At 37.6% G+C, this 18,246-nt stretch overlaps 1 protein-coding gene across 5 annotated transcripts in view; it reads right to left on the reverse strand.

The window, feature by feature from the left end:
• Positions 1 to 18,246, reverse strand: part of Ccser2 (coiled-coil serine rich protein 2) — a 129,485-nt gene that overhangs the window by 27,116 nt on the left and 84,123 nt on the right. For all 5 annotated transcript variants that reach the window (XM_036198906.1, XM_036198911.1, XM_036198909.1 and 2 more), the window contains 2 exons: positions 15,673 to 15,868; positions 86 to 169 (listed from right to left, as the gene is read on the reverse strand). In XM_036198906.1, coding sequence (XP_036054799.1) covers positions 86 to 169; positions 15,673 to 15,868 — 280 coding nt within the window. The remainder of the gene's footprint in view (positions 1 to 85; positions 170 to 15,672; positions 15,869 to 18,246) is intronic.

An 18,246-nucleotide genomic window follows, 5' to 3' on the forward strand; every position in this document is an offset into this window, starting at 1 on the left:
CTATTATTCAAAGCTTAAAATGTTATCGCCATATTATTTTTATCGTAAAAACTTTGAAATCTTCAGCATAAGTACCTAGCCATACCTTGTATATCTGATCACCGTCTTCAGGCTCTGGACTGGATGGTAATGATAGCTCAACATCATGCAATGATCCACTTCCATCATGCTACCAGGAAAAAAGGTCAAGAATGAAAGATTAGTACAATAATATCCAACATTCACTTGAACTCCAACTCTCCCAGCTCAAACACTGGCCCAGAACAAGAGATGAGACTTCAGAAAGACCCTCTCACCTCCGCATGGGCAGAAGAAAATGTGGAGGGAAAGGAAAGTGGGTAAAGATAACCCAAGGAAACAGCAAAAACACTGAATGTTAGAGTTAGAAAAGAACTATAGGAAACATCCTAAAGACATTTAAAACGAACTCAGCTAAGAAAAAAAAAAAAAAGGGAAATCCAGTTGAATTTTCTTTGATTGAGATAGATTTTTGAGTATAAACAACTTAGAAATAGCATTTTAAAACTCATCAAAGCATGGCCATAAAAATCATTTGATTAAACACTAGATACATGAGAACATGTGTCACGTGACTCTACATAAGACGTTTGAAAAAAGGCCAAATGATATACAGTGCTGAAAATCCAGAATAGACACATACAGGGTACTGAGTGGGGAGGAATGTTGAGGGACATATAAGAGGAAGCTGGAAATGTTCTATGTCTTAATGAGATGGTGCCGTAAAATCTGCATACTACAAGTTCAAACTTATTATAAGTATGTCTTTAGCACTCTACTAGCTACAAAATGTACCTCCCTAAGAAAAAAGTGAAAACACAAAGTATTTTATCTTTAAACACCATAATGTAAATGAGAGGATACTAGTAAGTTCTAGTCTTTGCTGAACTGACTTACTATAAAAGAAAAAAAAGTTCAAAGACTCAAAGAGACAATCTCAAGAAAGATGAACCAGCACAGAATGAGCTGGAGGTGATATTGAGGAACTGAGGCCCAGCAAGGCAGCACAACTTCAACAACACCAAGAATACTGCCTTCCTTAGTCACACATGTCCAGAGTCCACATGACCAGGGACTTACCTGAACTGAGACTGAAGGTCTGAACAGAAGAGGGGGGCATTTAGGCTATTTGTTATAGATTACGTCTATTCAATCAGAATCCACAGAGATGGGCCGAAGAATGTGTATTTAACAAGGCTTAGCAAGCAATACAGATTAACTTGCAAGCATTTGCCAGATTCTCAGCATTAGATAAATTACATTTCTACTAGTGATATTGTACACACTAAGACCTGAGGAGAGAGGTAGTATCCTGTTAACAGTAAAAGTTCTCAGAAGAGTGTGTGTGTGTGTGTGTGTGTGTGTGTGTGTGTGTGTGTGTGTATGCATGCATATGTATGTGCCATCCTCAGGAATGGCATTTTGTGTATATGCATGTGCCATCCTCGGGAATGGCATCCATTTCTTTTGAGACAGTCTTCCACTGGCTTACGACTTACCAGTTCAGCTAGGAATCATCTCTCTCTGCCTTCCCAGTGCCACCACACACCAGACATTTCACCCATGGGTACTGGGGATCGGGGATCAAGGATCAGATCCTTGTGTTTTCAAGACAAGTCTCTTGACTCACTGACTCATCCCTCCTAGCCCCGGAACATTAAATTTTGAAAGTGGTTTTAAAACAAAGAGAAAGGGAAGAAGGTAGGAATGGAGTGATTATTTTACAAGACACAGCTCAATGAGAAGTCTATCTCTACGCTAATGACATGACATACCAATGCAGGCTAAGCCTTATAAAAAAGTATACTTGAGAAAAAGAAGCTCTGAAAATTTAGCCTAGTTCCAAACATCTTCCTGCTCATTGTTCAGAACCCCAAAGAAAAAGAGAAAACACAGCACACACTGTTAATGACTCTGTGTGTAGTTGTGGGACACATGCAGCAGGGCCAAATAAATAAATAAATAAATAAATAAATAAAGCAAGGAAGCAAGCAGGCCCAAGTTTCCTGGGTGAAAGAAAAGAGAGAGTTCAGCCAAGATGAAAATACCAGGGTTGAAAAATACCAGAAAAACCATTAAATTGCATCTAAATTCTTAGGTACATCCAAAACACAATTGCTCTTGAACAGCTTATCAAAGTTTGAAAGATAGCCAAGAAAGTAAAAGCACACCCAGCAGGCACCAGCTAGTCTCTGCTCAGCACCTGACTGAACTATGGTTTCAATCCAGAGCTTGTAGACTGAAGTCTATCTGACCTTTCCCTGCTCTAGGAAAGGTGTGTGTGTGTGTGTGTGTGTGTGTGTGTGTGTGTGTGTGTGTGTGTGTGTGTGTTTCACTAAAGAACTAAAACAAGATGAAAAACTTCAAACAGAAAAATGCCAACTCATACAAACACCAAAGCCATAAATGGCACAGAATTTATAATTAACTAGAAAAGGTATATTAACAAGTTATCAGAAAAAGTTTCAAAAGTAAAGGTGAACTCTTTAAGTAAATAGAAGAAAATGTCTTCCTCCACAAATAAAATGTATAAGGTAAAAATAATTTTAAAATGTTATATTCACTTTAAAGGCTCACTATCAGTATATGAAAACTTAACAGAAATGATCCAATATAATCCACAAAGAGAAAAAATAGTGACCAGGAAAATGAAATTCACAGTCTGCTCTGGAGTGTGTGGGGGCAATAACAAAAGGTGTCACATTGTCACTGATGTCACAGACGAAAGTCACGCATGAAACACAGAAACTCAGAGTTTAAGAAGCTCTGTACTAGTCAAAGGACTGAACACACTAACGAGGTCCTGGAAAGACGAGTTCACCTCAGTAACAGGGAGACTCTCAGAAGTTAAAAAGGAAAGGAAACCTCTCATCACCCATACGTCTAAAGAGAAAGTCATGGGTAACTAAGAGAACGATGTTATAGACCAACGTGTATGGAATGCAACTAAAGCAGCGTTAAGGAAGTGGCGGTGAGAAAGGCTGACATCAGTAAGTCCGTCACACCAGTAACCAGAACATAACAGACCAAGAACAAGTAGAGAAAAGACACTAAACAGTAAGGAGTGGGAAGTAATGAAGCAAAAAGCAATCAATGAAACCAGTAACAGTTTCTTTGGCCAGGTGTGATAGCGACTGCCTTTATTCCCAGCACTGGGAGGCAATGAGGCAGGCAAGTTCCAGGCCAGCCAGGAACCCTGCCTCAAACAAGCAAACAAAACAACAACCAAAACACTGGTTCTTTAGAAACTATGAAAACATGTAGCATAAGTGCCAAAGGTAGACAGGGGAAATGTAGACCAAGACGAGTACCAGGAGTGAAAACACTGGGTCATTAAAATCTCTCAGATGTTGATAATCAAGAGCCAATCTACACAGTTCTAGGTATACAAATTGGAAAACTTACTTTAAAAAAAAAGGAGAAATTTCCCTAAAACTAGAAAGCTTTTTTGTTTTTACCTTTCTAGAGCTTTATTGGGAGAGAGGGAGAGAGAGAAAGAGAGAGAGGGAAAGAGAGAAAGAGACCATGCGTGGAGGGTGGAGTATGGGAGGAGAGAGAGCAGAAAGAGAGTAGAAAGTTTTTAAACTCATCGAAGATTAAAAAAAGTACCCTGTGTGAGGCTATGACCATCAATGAAAATGAATTTACATTTTAAAGTTTTTCAAAGTTTAAAATGATCCTATCAATCCATATCCCTGACAAGGCAAAAAAAAAAAAAAAAAAGTGTAAGTAAAATATGACCAATATTCTTCACAACAAAGATGCAAGACTCTTTTGACATAATACTGATAATCAGATTCAACGTATCTAAAAAGCAAGATATGTTAAGAACAAATGGAATTAATTCTACAAATGCAAGGCTAGTTCAATAACATAAAAGGAATGTAATTGCACATACAAAAACAAAAGATCTCAGCATATGCCTGCTGTCTCAGCACAAGGGACACTGAAAAGGGTCAGAAGCAGTCTGAGCTACACAGAACTTTGGATGGAAACATGGGAGAGGGTGCAGTAAGGAGGAAGAGACCTGAGCAGAAGTGGGTGGAGGGACAGGTAACCAAGTAAAGCAGTGTACTAACGAGGAAGGTAGAAGAAGCCATAAGCTGGTGTTATTATGCAATGACTTCATTTATGATACTTTTGAAAAAGCTAACTTCTGTAGCTGATAGTAAAGCACCAAACTCCTGCTCTATGCTACAAAGGTACTGACACATCCTTAGGAATTTACTTCATACCAACACTCTCCTTTATTATCAGGGAACTAAGATTAGAAGTCAATTTAAAAACCAAGGCACAATATACTCATTATCCCCCCACTCCAGGCAGGGTGCTATGAAGCCCAAGCTAGACTCAAACCTGCTGCATAGCTAAGGATGACCTTGAATTCCCTTCCTTCCTGACTCATCCTCAAGTGCTGGGATTACAGGCAAGATGCCACCATGCTTAGTTTAATGGGGGAGCTGGAACCAAACCAAAGGCTTCATGCAGGCAGAAATGCACTCTACCAACTGGGCTCTCTCTCCAATCCCCAAACTAATTTTGTAAAAACTGGGGAAAACTATATAGGCTAGCCTAAGATACCTAGGAATTATTAATAATTAAATTGTTTCTACATCTTATTTTTTTAATTTTGCATTATATTTTTTAAAGCCTAGCAATTTAGATTTAGAAGATCAAAGGGGAAGTAGGCTTTGACTTAGATCAAAGCACAAGAGTTTAATGATCCTCTACAAACTCTCCACCTGAATTTAATTTGGAAGACTACTCCTCCCTTAAATAAGACACTCATAGTGATAGTATTCTATTTAACCCTAAGATGAAAGTATCTGGGCCAAAACTAGAAAATACTTCTGAGGTATGTAGAAACATAAGGAAGAAAATTATACATGGACTGAAAACATTTTATTTTTAAAGATGGTTTGGCAGTAAGGGCGCTTGTGACCAAGCTTGATGACCTAAGTTCAACTCCCAGGAACCACAAGGTGGAGGAAGGAAACAGACTCTTCCAAGCTGTGCTTTGCCCTCTGCTCTACACACACACACACACACACACACACACACACACACACACACACACACACACAACATTAATACACTAATTCATTTAATAAATGATACTAAGAAATAACTTCACACATGATTTTTGACTTCACATTGCACACACTAAGGACATAGCATTTACATTGGACACTGTTTTCTGTGTTCTACATAAGCACATAAATAAGAAAATAAGATATAAAGCATACCAACTGAACAAAGCATGCGCAATTTGGTTAACTGACTGCCTGAATATTCTGGATTTTTACTGAGTGAAGTATCAGCAGTTTCTTTAGACTTTAAATTCTAAATGTACTTATGCTAATGTATTCATCAATGAATAACAAAAAAAGATGTGTTTTCAGACTAAGAGTTGAATCCAGGGTCTTGTTCCCAGCAGGCAAGAACTCCACCACTGAGCTACATCCCAAGTCCATATTGCCATTTTATTAAAAATGAATACATCTTCTCATCTGGAAGCATGTAAGGGTTACTGTCAGCCAGCCTTCTTCCAGTGGTTTTTTGGTTTGTTTGTTTGGTTTTTGTTTTTGAGACAGCATGAAAGTAAACTTCCAGCCTGATACATCACTTCCACATTTAACCACTGGAAAACCTGGTAAATGCCATCTTACCCAGGAGGTTCTCTCATGAGTTTGCAAAAGCTGGGGTCTTCCTATGAGTTCCAGAGCAGCTGCAACGGACATCAATACTTGAACTAGTTAGCAAAAGATTCTGGCAGCACTGACCAGCCTGTGCTGACAAGCATCATCAGTGATGTCAACAAAGCTGCTTTGTGTTCAGACAGGCTAGAGCCAGCCATAGAGGCATCTCAAGAAAGAAGCAGAGGATGGGAAAAGGCTTCTTTTCATTTTCAAATGGTTGTTGCACAATGTTTGTTAGTAAGTTCAAAGATATATAAACAAGCAAATCACATTGAATACAGTTCACAATGTCAACTAACAATTTTGAGTACTAATGTCAGTAACTGGTCTATCGTGTTTAAAATCTAATAATACAAGCAACGTTTGAGGATGTAAAAAGCAGAGATTTATAAAGACTGATTTTCAGTTTTTCAGAAATGAGTTGATCCTAACAGATGGCTGAGGTAAAGCATCTTAAACAAAAGAAAAATCCTGACATTTAAAAATATAAAAGAATGTTGAAATGCATGGAACAACTCATCACAGATAGAAAATACTATCTGTAAAATCTATGTTTAAATTTAGCATTAAACCTAAGTAATGCATCTTTGAATCTGGAAATGTCTTTCTATACTACCCGCCCCACCACACACATGCACTTAAAAACATTACTTTTAGCTAGGCATGGTAGTACATGCCTATAATCCTAACATTCAGGGCTGAGCTACAATATGAAGCTTGCCAGCGTGGAGCACCTAACGAGACATTGCTCATCACTACTGCCCAAAATACATAAGGAAGAAAGGAGGAAGAGAAAGGGAGGGAGGGAAACACACACTTCATTTTTTTTCTAATTTTTTCCCATTTTGATGCTTTGAAAACATTTAGCTCCAAGCAATCTCTTCTATCCTATTGGTCTGTACTATTGAGTGATCTCAATATTTCTTTTTAAAAATCTGTTTTAATTAGTAAATTCTTCAGTGCTTTTCTGCTTCCCATTCTCACTCACTGTTCTGTGTTAGTACAGTATCCTTCTCTAAAGGTTTGATTTTTGTTTTTCTTTCTCCTGGTCTTTTTCAATGTTTACAAATCCATTAACATTTCCAATTGTGGACTCATTTTCACAAGTTCCAAATGTAACGCTGCTAAGATATTGGTTGAATTATACTAGGCCTATAAGAAAGATTAAATCTTACACAGTTAATACAACGCATAATTACCCTTTGTAATACACCATTCTTCTAATTATTGTAATACTTGTATGTCATCCCAAACTAAAAGCTAGCCATTCTGCTTAATCATTTATCATCTATGAATTAAACAATGATTAAATATTCAGGCTTCCTTTAGAACAAACATTTTGTTTCAGTTTCTTTATAAAGTATCAAAAACATCACTCTGTAGACCTACTGATTGAGTGCTTTATCTACACAGTGATAATTTCATTATTTATCATTTAAAACCCACATATATAGTTTATTAGATTTGAAACTTTGAGTATACTCCTGCTTGTCTAACTAAATATGGTATTTTTCTGTGGAGAGTGGGACATGACACACAGAATGAAGTAAACTTCCTGTCACATCCAGGTACTCTACATATGCATACATGAATATGTCTAAATGCATATATGTATGTATATATCTGTACACATAGAATTATAAAAATTTCTATTAAATAGTGTTTATTCTTATTACATGCAATGATTTTTAATCACTTTATATTGGTTTACTTCACTAAAAAGCATAACTTGTGAACAGAACCCATTTCAATACTTCATAGCTAAGGTTAACCTATGGTTTATTATGCACTGGCTTGCAATAAAAAGTAAGGTTCTCTTTCTTTCTAGTTTCAATACTATCACACTCTTTAGCATTCAAAGGGTATTTCATAGAGTATGGAGAGTGATAAAGTAACAATTAACTGAATCTTAAAGGAAGCAGAGTTGTCTTTGGGGACACCTATGTAACAATGTAGGCAACTCAATCAAACAATTACAGCTCTCAACTTTTCATACTGTAACAGGCCCTGAGACCTTAGCACAAGGATGCCATGATTGAAGAACCATTCAGGCCTTGAAATCCAGCACATAGGCAGCAACACCTGCCAAAGGAGAACAAAGTCCTAATCAAGCAAAGACTACAGTTCTAGGAAAGCCTTGCTGTTTGGCTTCTGTAGTTCTACTTCTGGCTAATTATTCTTGCTAACTGAAATATGCCAACCCAGAATGCCAACTGTGCGCTTAAAGCTCCCCTTGAGAAAAACTCAGGACTGCACTCAGGCAAAACATCCAGTGCTGTCCCAGTTGGCTAATGAAGACTTCCTATTGGCTTGAAACTGTGTCCAAGAAGTCTTCTTTGGTATATACCTCACAACAATAACTGCCCACAGCAATTCACAGATTCAATAAATCCCTACCAAAATGCCTGACTTGCTTCAGAAAATTAGTAAAACCAATCCTAAAATGTGTATGAAACTACAAAAGTACTTGGTCAGCCAAAGTAATGTTGAGCATACTCTTTATAGTGGGGAATATACTTTAATGTTTGGCTTGATGCAGAGAACCTACCTCATGAACTTCAAGAAACTTACTGATCTTAAAAAATTATATATATATATATATATATATATATATATATATATATATATATATATATATATATATATACATGTCCTGTCTCACTGAAAAAGAAAGGAAGAAAAAGAAAAAAAAATGGTAGCACTTACAAACAGCAATAAATCTTTCAGTTTTAGAAGTAAACTTAGTAAAACTAAAGTAATCTATAAAATATTACTGAAAAAAATTAAAGAACTAAATCAACTTACCAACATATCATGATCATGGACATAGAGATATTCTAAGGGGTCAATTCTTCCTGCCATATACTTACTGGTTCAATGCTACTCCTATCAAATCGCAAGAGACTTTCATATGATCTAACAAATGACACCAATATTTTACAGAAAAACAAAATAATAGGATTACTTAGTGGGTAAAAAAGATACCTCAGCACTGAGAACTGGCAGCAAGACAAGGTTCTAGGTTCAATGAGGAAGGAAGGCAGGAAAGAGGCAATGGGCACTAGAGAAGAGAGAAAAACTTCTGCATCATCTGCACCAGGAATACATGAGAACTGTACGAACATTTGTCACAGAATGACAAACAAACAAACAAACAAACAAACAAACAAACAAAAAACCTATCCTTCAGCCCACAACAGAAGACAGGGGAGATGGAGCACATTTCACTAACAGCAAGAGGACTATGAGCTATGGGTCAGCCTGGACACACAATGAGACCCTATCACCAAAAGAAGCTGAAAGGGAGGTGGGGGGAAACAGTATATAAAATGTGTATAGGGAAAGCCAGATTCTGGTAAACATGAGTTTGCAATCAGAAAGAATCATACTGGGACCTTTATCTGTGTTTCATTTCTCAACATGGGTACTAAGTGTCAAGAAGTTTCACATTTTCCATATCTGAGCCCTCCTACAGTATGCAATCTTTATGGGATGTTCATATACACTTTTGTTCCTGGAGAACTGTGTGGTGACAGGTTTTACCATCTATGCTCGTGCTCATGTATTTAGTATTGGCAAAGACGCTAAATTCAGAAAAACTGAACTTTATATTAGTAACGCTTTACTACATTTTTCTATGCATTCCTTCAACATTTTCTTTGAGGTTGATTCATGCTTGTCCCTATTTTATTCATTTTAATGTCTCCACTGACATTACAAATCATACCTTCTCTCCCCTCATCCTTCCTTGCCACAGCCTCATTTCTGGTTTTCTGCCATCAAGAAGTAACCATTCAGTATGTTCTAAACTCAAAGTACCACTGAGGATACTGCTGCTCTCACTATTTTCTTTGCCTGCCCCCTAAATACTGACGTACATGGTGCGCATTTATATATATATATATATATATATATATAGATAGATAGATATATATATATATAGAGAGACAGATAGAGATTAGCTATGGATATAGATATAGATATAGATAGATATAGCCAGAAACACACACACAGAGGGAGAAGAAAAATTCCTGGTTATTTCTCAATACTGGAGTAGTGAAGGAAATATGGAACACAACAGTTAGATGTCACAGTTGGCATTTCATAAAAACTATTGCATATTCTTTTATTTTATTCTGAAGACAAGCATCCCAGAGAAGACAGGGCATGAATCATAGAAACCAAATATATTGCAACCCATATAATGTCACAAAAAAGTATAATGGTGTTTTTCCATTACTCTATCTTAAATTCTTCATTTCCTGTTCCAAGATCGAAACAGAGCTGAACGTGGTAATATGACAAAAGGGACTCATGAAAAGATGACAGCAGCATGCACAAAATCTCAGGAAACCACTGGAATGTCTGCTAGAAGTAGATGCCAACATGCTTTATGAGACTCAGCCATTCCATTCAGGAACAAAAACACCAAGAGTGCATAAATATGTTCGTCCAAAGACACGTACTAGGACACTACAGTGGCACTTGTCACAAAAACCAAACTGGAAACTGCCCAATGCCTGTCAACTGTGAAACAATGAAATACCTGTATAATATACTATTCAACAGCACTGAGCATGGGTGCAAAACATAAACAAAGACTCATAAACACAGTGTTGATAAAAGAAGTCAGATAGAACTATTACATAGTTTCACCTCATTTCCAAGTTCAAAACAGGCGAACAGACTGATTTTTTCGGAAACAAATAAATAGTCCCACTGTTAAAACAGAATAATGAGCTATAGCAGAGATTCTGTTCCGTTAGTGCTCTACTTCTGGATGGGTGCTGACCACAGAGACATTTCCATGTGTGAAAACCCAATAAGATAAGCACTCCCACATGTGTATATGCTCCAGCCAAAAGCCTTTGAAGCAGGCTACAGGAAATTAAAGGCATCTTTGTATTTTTTTCATCATATTACCATAGTTTCCAAGTTCAGGGTTTAAAAATACCATCAAGATTCCATAAATTGTGCAATAAAACATACAGAATATTAACCTAAAACAATACAAAGCCATAGTTTAAAAATGTACTCTACACACACACACACACACACACACACACACACACACACACACACACACGGGTGACCCTGAGAGACAAATCTCAAGGTCTTCATTTCTGGCTATCAAGATGAGATCACAGCTACTGTCCTTCATGTCCCACACAACTGTAAGAGCTCAAGAATGAGATGTTCAAAAGTCCTATTTAAAGTATTAAGTGACCTTCAGCTGTGCACAACAACAAATAAAAATGGGGTAAAGGCCAAGTTCACCAGTTAACAATTTTAAACACTATATGGAAAGGAAGACTCTGTCCAAACTCATAAACAGGACTTTCATACAACAGATTCCAAGAGCTGGTAATGTGGCCCAATGGTACAGCAATTGCCTAACATGGTGCAAAGTCATGGATGTGAACCTTGAGAAAATGACACAGGCGCGAGCATGGGAGTGGTGGATGATAAAGGCGGTGGAGCGAGCCCCCTTCACATGCTTCACTCCCACTGTCCCTCAGGGCTTTCCTTGACTGTGTGCATAGGGCCTCGAAGACAAAGACAGTGGGCAAAACAATCTCTGCTTCTCTTCTTCTTCGTGCCTCCTGTGCCCTGTGCTTACGGCACTAAGGAGACAGACTTCACTCTTTTTCTCAAGAGTGTCCAACTTCTAATCCTTCTGGTTCTTTCCTTTCTCACTTCTCTTATGTGTTTCACACTCGGGAAGCAGAGGCAGGCAGATCTCTGTGAGTTCAAGGTCAGTCTGGCCTGTAAGGTGTTTCAGGAGACAACCAAAGCTACGTAAAAGAAGCCCCTGCCTGCCTCATTCACCAAAAAGAATGTATTAATGTGAAAATTTAATGAAATTCTGTGTAATAAATAAAATTAATATGTCCAGATGTTACAGACTGAATCCAAAATATTGCCCATGGGTTCATATTTGCTATCAGACCTTATTCTCCACCCGTGGCACTATTTTAACCAAGGGTGAATTCTTAGGAGGGACTAAGTGGTGGAAGGCAGTGACAGAGGAGCCTCAGAAGTTTAGATTGTGTCTGGCTCTGACATTAACCTGCCGATCTGCTGCCACAAACTTTACTGCTCCACCATGCGTCCCCTACCATGATGGTCTATAATCTGCAAGCCAAGCTGTTTTTGTAGGCTATTTTGATCAAAGTGACAAAAGAAATTAATAGAAATTTCATTTTTCTTCTAAGCAAAAATCAGAGGTTTCATCTATGGAGATACTATAGGCACCTTAGGGAAAAAAAAACAAAACCAAAACCCTTTATCTGTTGCTGAGGGCCACTCATCCATCCACCCACCACCTTAAAATGAAGACCAGCTAATTAGCAAACCTGGTCCAAGTGCAGAGTCCAATGTCAACTTTTAATTTCTCACTTTCAAATACTAGTAAATAATAATAGATAATCATTATATGTTTAAAGTAAGATGAGAAAAGACAAACCAAAATAAACAAAAACTGATCCTTTTAAAAAGATATAATATAAAAAATGCCCTCTGAACTATTAATAAGGTAGACCAGAAAGCTGTTTACTTAATATGGCTCTTGAAAAAGGGAATAACTGGTTTGTATGATCAAGGAACTATATACTGTGGTGATATTGTGTACCTTAATAAACTTACCTGGGGTCAGAGAACAGAGCAGCTGCTAGACAAGCATAGAGGCCAGAAAATGGTGGCACACACACCTATAATCCTAGCATTCTGGAGGCAGATGTCCATCCAGATCTCTGTGAGTTCAAAGCCACACTGGAAACAGCCAGGCATGGTGACTCACGCCTTTAATCTCAGGAAGTTATGGCAGGAAGCAGAAAGGTATATAAGGCATGAAAACCAGGAACTAGAGTCCCTTTTAAGGTTTTAAACTTTTAGCAGCATTTCAGCTGAGATCCATCTGGATGAGGACTCAGAGGCTTCCAGTCTGAGGAATTGGAGAGGTGAGGAAGCTGTGGCTTGTTCTGTCTCTCTGATCTTCCAGCACTCACACCAATAACTGGCACTGGGTTTGTTTTTTATTAATAAGACTTTCTAACAATTCATCCTACAATATACAATAAAGCTTGAGGAACTGAAACATTGCAAATAGCTGAGAAAAAAGAGAACTGGAACATAAAATTAGGGAAATACACCAAAAGCATAGTCAATTCCCCCAAAATGGTAATGTAGATGAAATAAAAGATTATGAGAATTAATTTGGAAATCCTAGTTTCTGATTACTAAAAATTCCAGAAACACAACAGAAAATAGCTATAGTCATCACTTAACACCACGTCATACTCCACAGACTCCAAAAGAGTTCATTAAAAAGTCAGTAACAAAATAGCTATAGTCATGACTTAACACCACGTCACACTCTATGGACTCCAAAAGAGTTCATTAAAAAGTCAGTAACAGCTGAGACAGTAAATGGAAACCAATTACAACAAATTTACACTGAAAATCACCTCAAAACCAGAGCATGTAAAAGTTAAAAGATCTTCAATCTCTTGAACAGATTGTTTTGTTTTGTTTTGTTTTGTTTTGTTTGAGACAAGGTTTCCCTGAGTAGCCCTGGCTATCCCAGAACTCACTTTGTAGACCAGGCTGGCTCAAACTCAAGAGATCTGCCTACTTCTGCCTCCCAAGTGCTGCAATTAAAGGTGTGTGCCACCACCAACCAGCCAGATTTTTTTTAAGGCAAAACACAGCGAAAAATGGGGTCAGAATGCAGCATACTTCAGAACAGCTAAAACAGGATCTTAGAAAAACAACATCTTCTATTTTTTTCTTACTCTGATTTCAGCCTAACTTTTTCAAAATTATAAGCTATAAGATCAATCAAATATAAGTACAGAATAAAAAGATGCTCCTTTATGAAGTAACTAAAAATGTATATTCATCCTCTGTTAGGAAATAAATTAAGGATATACTCCAGCAAACTGAGGGCATGTACCAGGCAAAAGGATATGTACTATCCAGGAAACAGTGGATACAGCTTCAGTCTATGGCAAAATGAAGTCATGCATAGTGGAGCTACTGAAACTATGGTCATACAACATAACCTGTTTATCCAACAGGCTGAGTGACGTATAAAAAGTGATTAGGAACCTATTCCATATTTTTGATTAAGCCATCACACAGTATGTAAGCTTTTAAAAACCATGTATAGACTTCATGATTTTTTTTTTTTTTTTTAGTAAAATTAAAAGGGGGCAGCAAGATGTCTCAGGAAGTAAAGATGACCTGAGTTCGACCCTGGAAGCATGGTGATAAGGGTAGAGCCAGCTCCTGAAAGTAACCCTCTGGCCACCCCACAACATGACCATACACCCACACCCCGCAGTCACAAAGACACATACATATCACTTACACAAACACAATAGTAATAGTTAGTATGTTTTAATGAAAGGAAAAATGTAAGAGTCAGTTGTATGAAATCTTAGATGCCAGTTTTTAATTTATTTTGCAGCTGGAAAACTCTAAAGATATTCTAAAAATCTTCTGCAATTTTAACCTCACAATTTTGTTTTCACTACATAAAGAACAAGTCCATTTGGTCAATGTGAGCTACCTAACATTAGAGACTATAGGGACAGAAAAGAAGCACTCAGGGCTTCACAGCTTCGCATACATGAAGTTTTTCAAAGAAGACGATCCCTATGATACTGGTCACCAGCTGTCAATGCACCCTCTTCTCAGATATCATCTATACTTCATTACTGGACAGGGCCTGGTCTTATCAGTTGATATTTAATAATGCTTCATCATTGAGGAATATACCCTAAAACAATGACTAGATCACAAAAGGTATTTATTATATTTTAGCTATTTCCTACCCCTTTCTACTGCATTGTACCTTTGAAACTAAGCTATGACAAGAAAAACTTCCTCCCAGACCAGCAAGCAAAGAAACACTGTGGAGCAAAGCCTATCTGGTAGTTACAGTTTATCTAAGTTGAAATGTTTATGTCTGGACATTTCCACCATAGAATCCTTGTATGCTTAGGAGTCCAAGCACCACAGATTCCAAAAGGATACTTTCTATCCTCTTTTCCCCTGGCTCAGCACACAAAGCTTCTTTTCAATGACTATTCAATAGCCATAGTAGTCCAGAAAAGCCAGCACCAAGAAACATGAAACAACAGACATTACCAAGAACTGTTACTCTCAGAGTCCACGTTAGGAGCCTTGCTTTACTTTCAGCTACCCTTTACTGAGCAGACAGAGGAGTCTGGTTTGGGTGGCCAACAGGAATTCCAAGACTTCGACCCTGTTCATATTACACAAAGACATACAATCCTGAGAAAGGTGACCCAGACAACAAACTGAAAGAGGTCAGGCTGTTCTTTCTCAACCACAGTTTTTAAATTTGGCTAGAATACCAAAGGCAAAAAAATAGATTTAAAACCACATAAAAGCTATCCACAGTTTAAAATTGGTAGTCCATTCCTTGTTTATCAGCTAACACTAAATATTTACACAAAGAAGGTACTCTTGAACCACAAATTGAGACTTTCCATCAGCATAATCTGTGACTTTGCTCAAGCCCTATTGCTACTATGGGTCTAGTCTCTCTAAAGAAAACAGGTACTGAAAATCTGAAGCTCAAATCAAAGGAATCCTGTTTGCCATTAAGCTGAAATTACATTAGTTACTGAATGCCCAAGCATGGTTCTGGTAACAGACTGTTCAATTAACCACTACACTTCTAATCTTTCAGCAACCTTATCACAGAAGTATTGTCTATGTTAAGCTTTCTTTTCGTCTCTGACAAGAGTTCTGTGTTCTTTCTCTTCTTGTCTTATGGTGTTGGAGATAAACCCAAAGCATGTACTATTTATAGGCTTTGTTTCTACCAAAAACTAAACATGTTAGAAACACAAGTAACTTTTTTAAAAAGCCAATCTGTATTCAAGTTACAAAGATGGAGCTGGAGCAATCATTACTTACTCACCTGATGCAACAGACGTTTGAGTTTGAGTAACTGCGTTTTTACAGCTGTGCAGTCCTGGACCATGTGCCGGAGGGTCATCTCATCCAGTATCACTGTATTGTCTGGCACATCTACAAACATCTTCTGAGCCTGGAAAAAGGGGGTCCCTCCATAGCTTTCAAAATGACCCAAAGGGGATTCTCTATAAGGAGAGCCTCTGGAAGGGTGGGGAAGAAGGAAGGAAAAGATATACAATTTAAGAAGAAAGAAAGAAAGAAATGTACAGCATTATTGCAGCAATCTTTACAAATCAGTTCCACAATGCCTTTGTACTCATTTCAGTCACTGAATGTTCCCAGTAAAAAAATACAATCCTTTTAGCTGTTAGTAAAACTGTTATCGTCTATGATTGTCTAACCCTACTCACTCCACGTGATTCACACATTGGCTGACTAAACCTTCCTGAAGAGCCAAAAGAAAAAGAAAATACTCTTGACAAGGCTCTAACAGTTAGAACTATGCTCACTTCTTCAGCTTCTGACTTGGGGTGGCGTCTTAAATGGCACACCATTCTAGATCCATAGCTAAGTAATGAAGCCACAATAGTTCCCAATGTAGACACACTTAAGACTAGCATCTCTTCAATGTCCCATCAGTTAAAGCTAATGAAGTTATTCTAATAAATCATCTTTAGTAGTAACAGTTTAAGCAAGGTTTACAAGTCTAATGTACACCAAATATTTCCTAATCTCAAACTACAGTAAAAAAAAAAATCAAAACCTACTCTTTGAGCCATGACTAGAGTGCTCGCCCAAGTGCACAAGACCCTGGCTTGATTCTCCTACCCACATAAGCTGGGTGTGTTGGTCCAGTCCTATAATCCCATCACTCTGCAGGTAAAGGCCAGAGGATTAGGAGTTTAAGGTTATCCTCCTTAGCTACACAGCAAGTTTGTGGCCAGCCTGAGTTCCATGAAAACCCGTCTCAAAAAAAAAAAAAAAAAAAAGAAAAGAAAAAGTCTATCTTTAAAACTTTAAGCCAGATGTAGTGTGCACGTTTATGATTGTAATCACAGACCTGAGGCAAGAAGAATGAGAAAGCAAGGCCTTCTTGAGCTACAAAGCAAAACCCATCTCAAAAACTAAGAATAAAAAAGTTGAATTTCTCTTTCATCCCATAATATCCATGCAGAATAAGAGAAAAACTAATAATAATGTATTTCATGGGAATGTAAAATATAAAGTATTAACCAGAACTGATAGATTTAAAGTTACTGTATCCACATTGCACATAAATGCAGATGGTTATTAAAGTAAGACAAATACATGAAATCTCAATATTTAACATAGTACACTAAGAAATGATTTCTCCAATATGATGGTCATTCTCACATATTAGAAATAAAGCTAATCCTGTGTATTAAATACGTAAAAATCAGTGTGTTGAATTTCAACAATCATGAAGAGAAATATATAGTATCTACTTAAGCCTCTATTTTTCAACAAATACTCCCCAAACTCTCAATATTTATTGTAGGACATTTTCATAAGACTGTTTTTCTCTGAAACTACTAATTCAAATTCTACTTATGTTTTTCTAACCCAAGTCAAAAAACCTTCATGAATTGTTAAACAATTCATAAATAATATTTTATTTGGTGCTATAGTTATATATGTTTTCATCAATTTTGAATTTTAAATTATGAATTTTAAGATTTCAAACATCAGTAGATTAGTATGAATTCACCCATTTATGACTACACTCTGATGAAAAACATCTACTAGTGAGAAACTAACAAGAATTAAGACAAAAACCCAGAAAAGCCCAGCAGGTAAGCAGTAGACATGAAAAGAGCTGCATTTGAGGGAGTAATGGCACAGGCCTGGGGATTCCCTAGGGCAGCGACATCCTAGGACAGACTGTAAAGAAGGAAGTTAGTCCGAAATGAAAGGCTAAGGCCTCATGGGGAAGAGAAGGGCAACTGCTCAAAGTAAAAGGGGAATCTCAAATGGCTTACGACACCACAGACAGACTCCAGCTTCCACACACATTTCTTTGTTTGTTTGTTTGTTTGTTTTTCCAGACAGGGTTTCTCTGTGTAGCTTTGCACCTTTCCTAGAACTCACTCTGTAGTCCAGGCTGGCCTCGAACTCACAGAGATCCACCTGCCTCTACCTCCCGAGTGCTGGGTTTAAAGGCGTGCGCCACCACTGCCGGGCTCCTACACACACTTCTTAACAGCTCATTACTCACAATTCCCAAAGCACACTACAAAGTGTCCCTCATTTCCAAAGGACATACTCATTTTGTCAGTGGTCATTGCTGGTCTACTCATCCTGCCCTCCCCTCCACTCATACACATCAGCAACTCCTTCTCATCTGCAGTCAGCTGACACTTCCTTCTGTGAAAGCTTCCTTAATCCCCTAAGGTAGGACCATTGTGCTACTACAGGTAATTTTATAGAGTTCAGTACTGTGTCCTCTTTGAGTATACACCACAATATACTGTGTATGTTTTTCATGCCTGGCAAATTGTACACTTCATGAAGAAAAGACTAAATTCCTTTGATGTGCATAGGGATTTACTGCTATTAC

This window comes from Onychomys torridus, chromosome 9 (genome assembly GCF_903995425.1).
Source record: "Onychomys torridus chromosome 9, mOncTor1.1, whole genome shotgun sequence".
NCBI classification, from domain to species: Eukaryota; Metazoa; Chordata; class Mammalia; order Rodentia; family Cricetidae; genus Onychomys; species Onychomys torridus.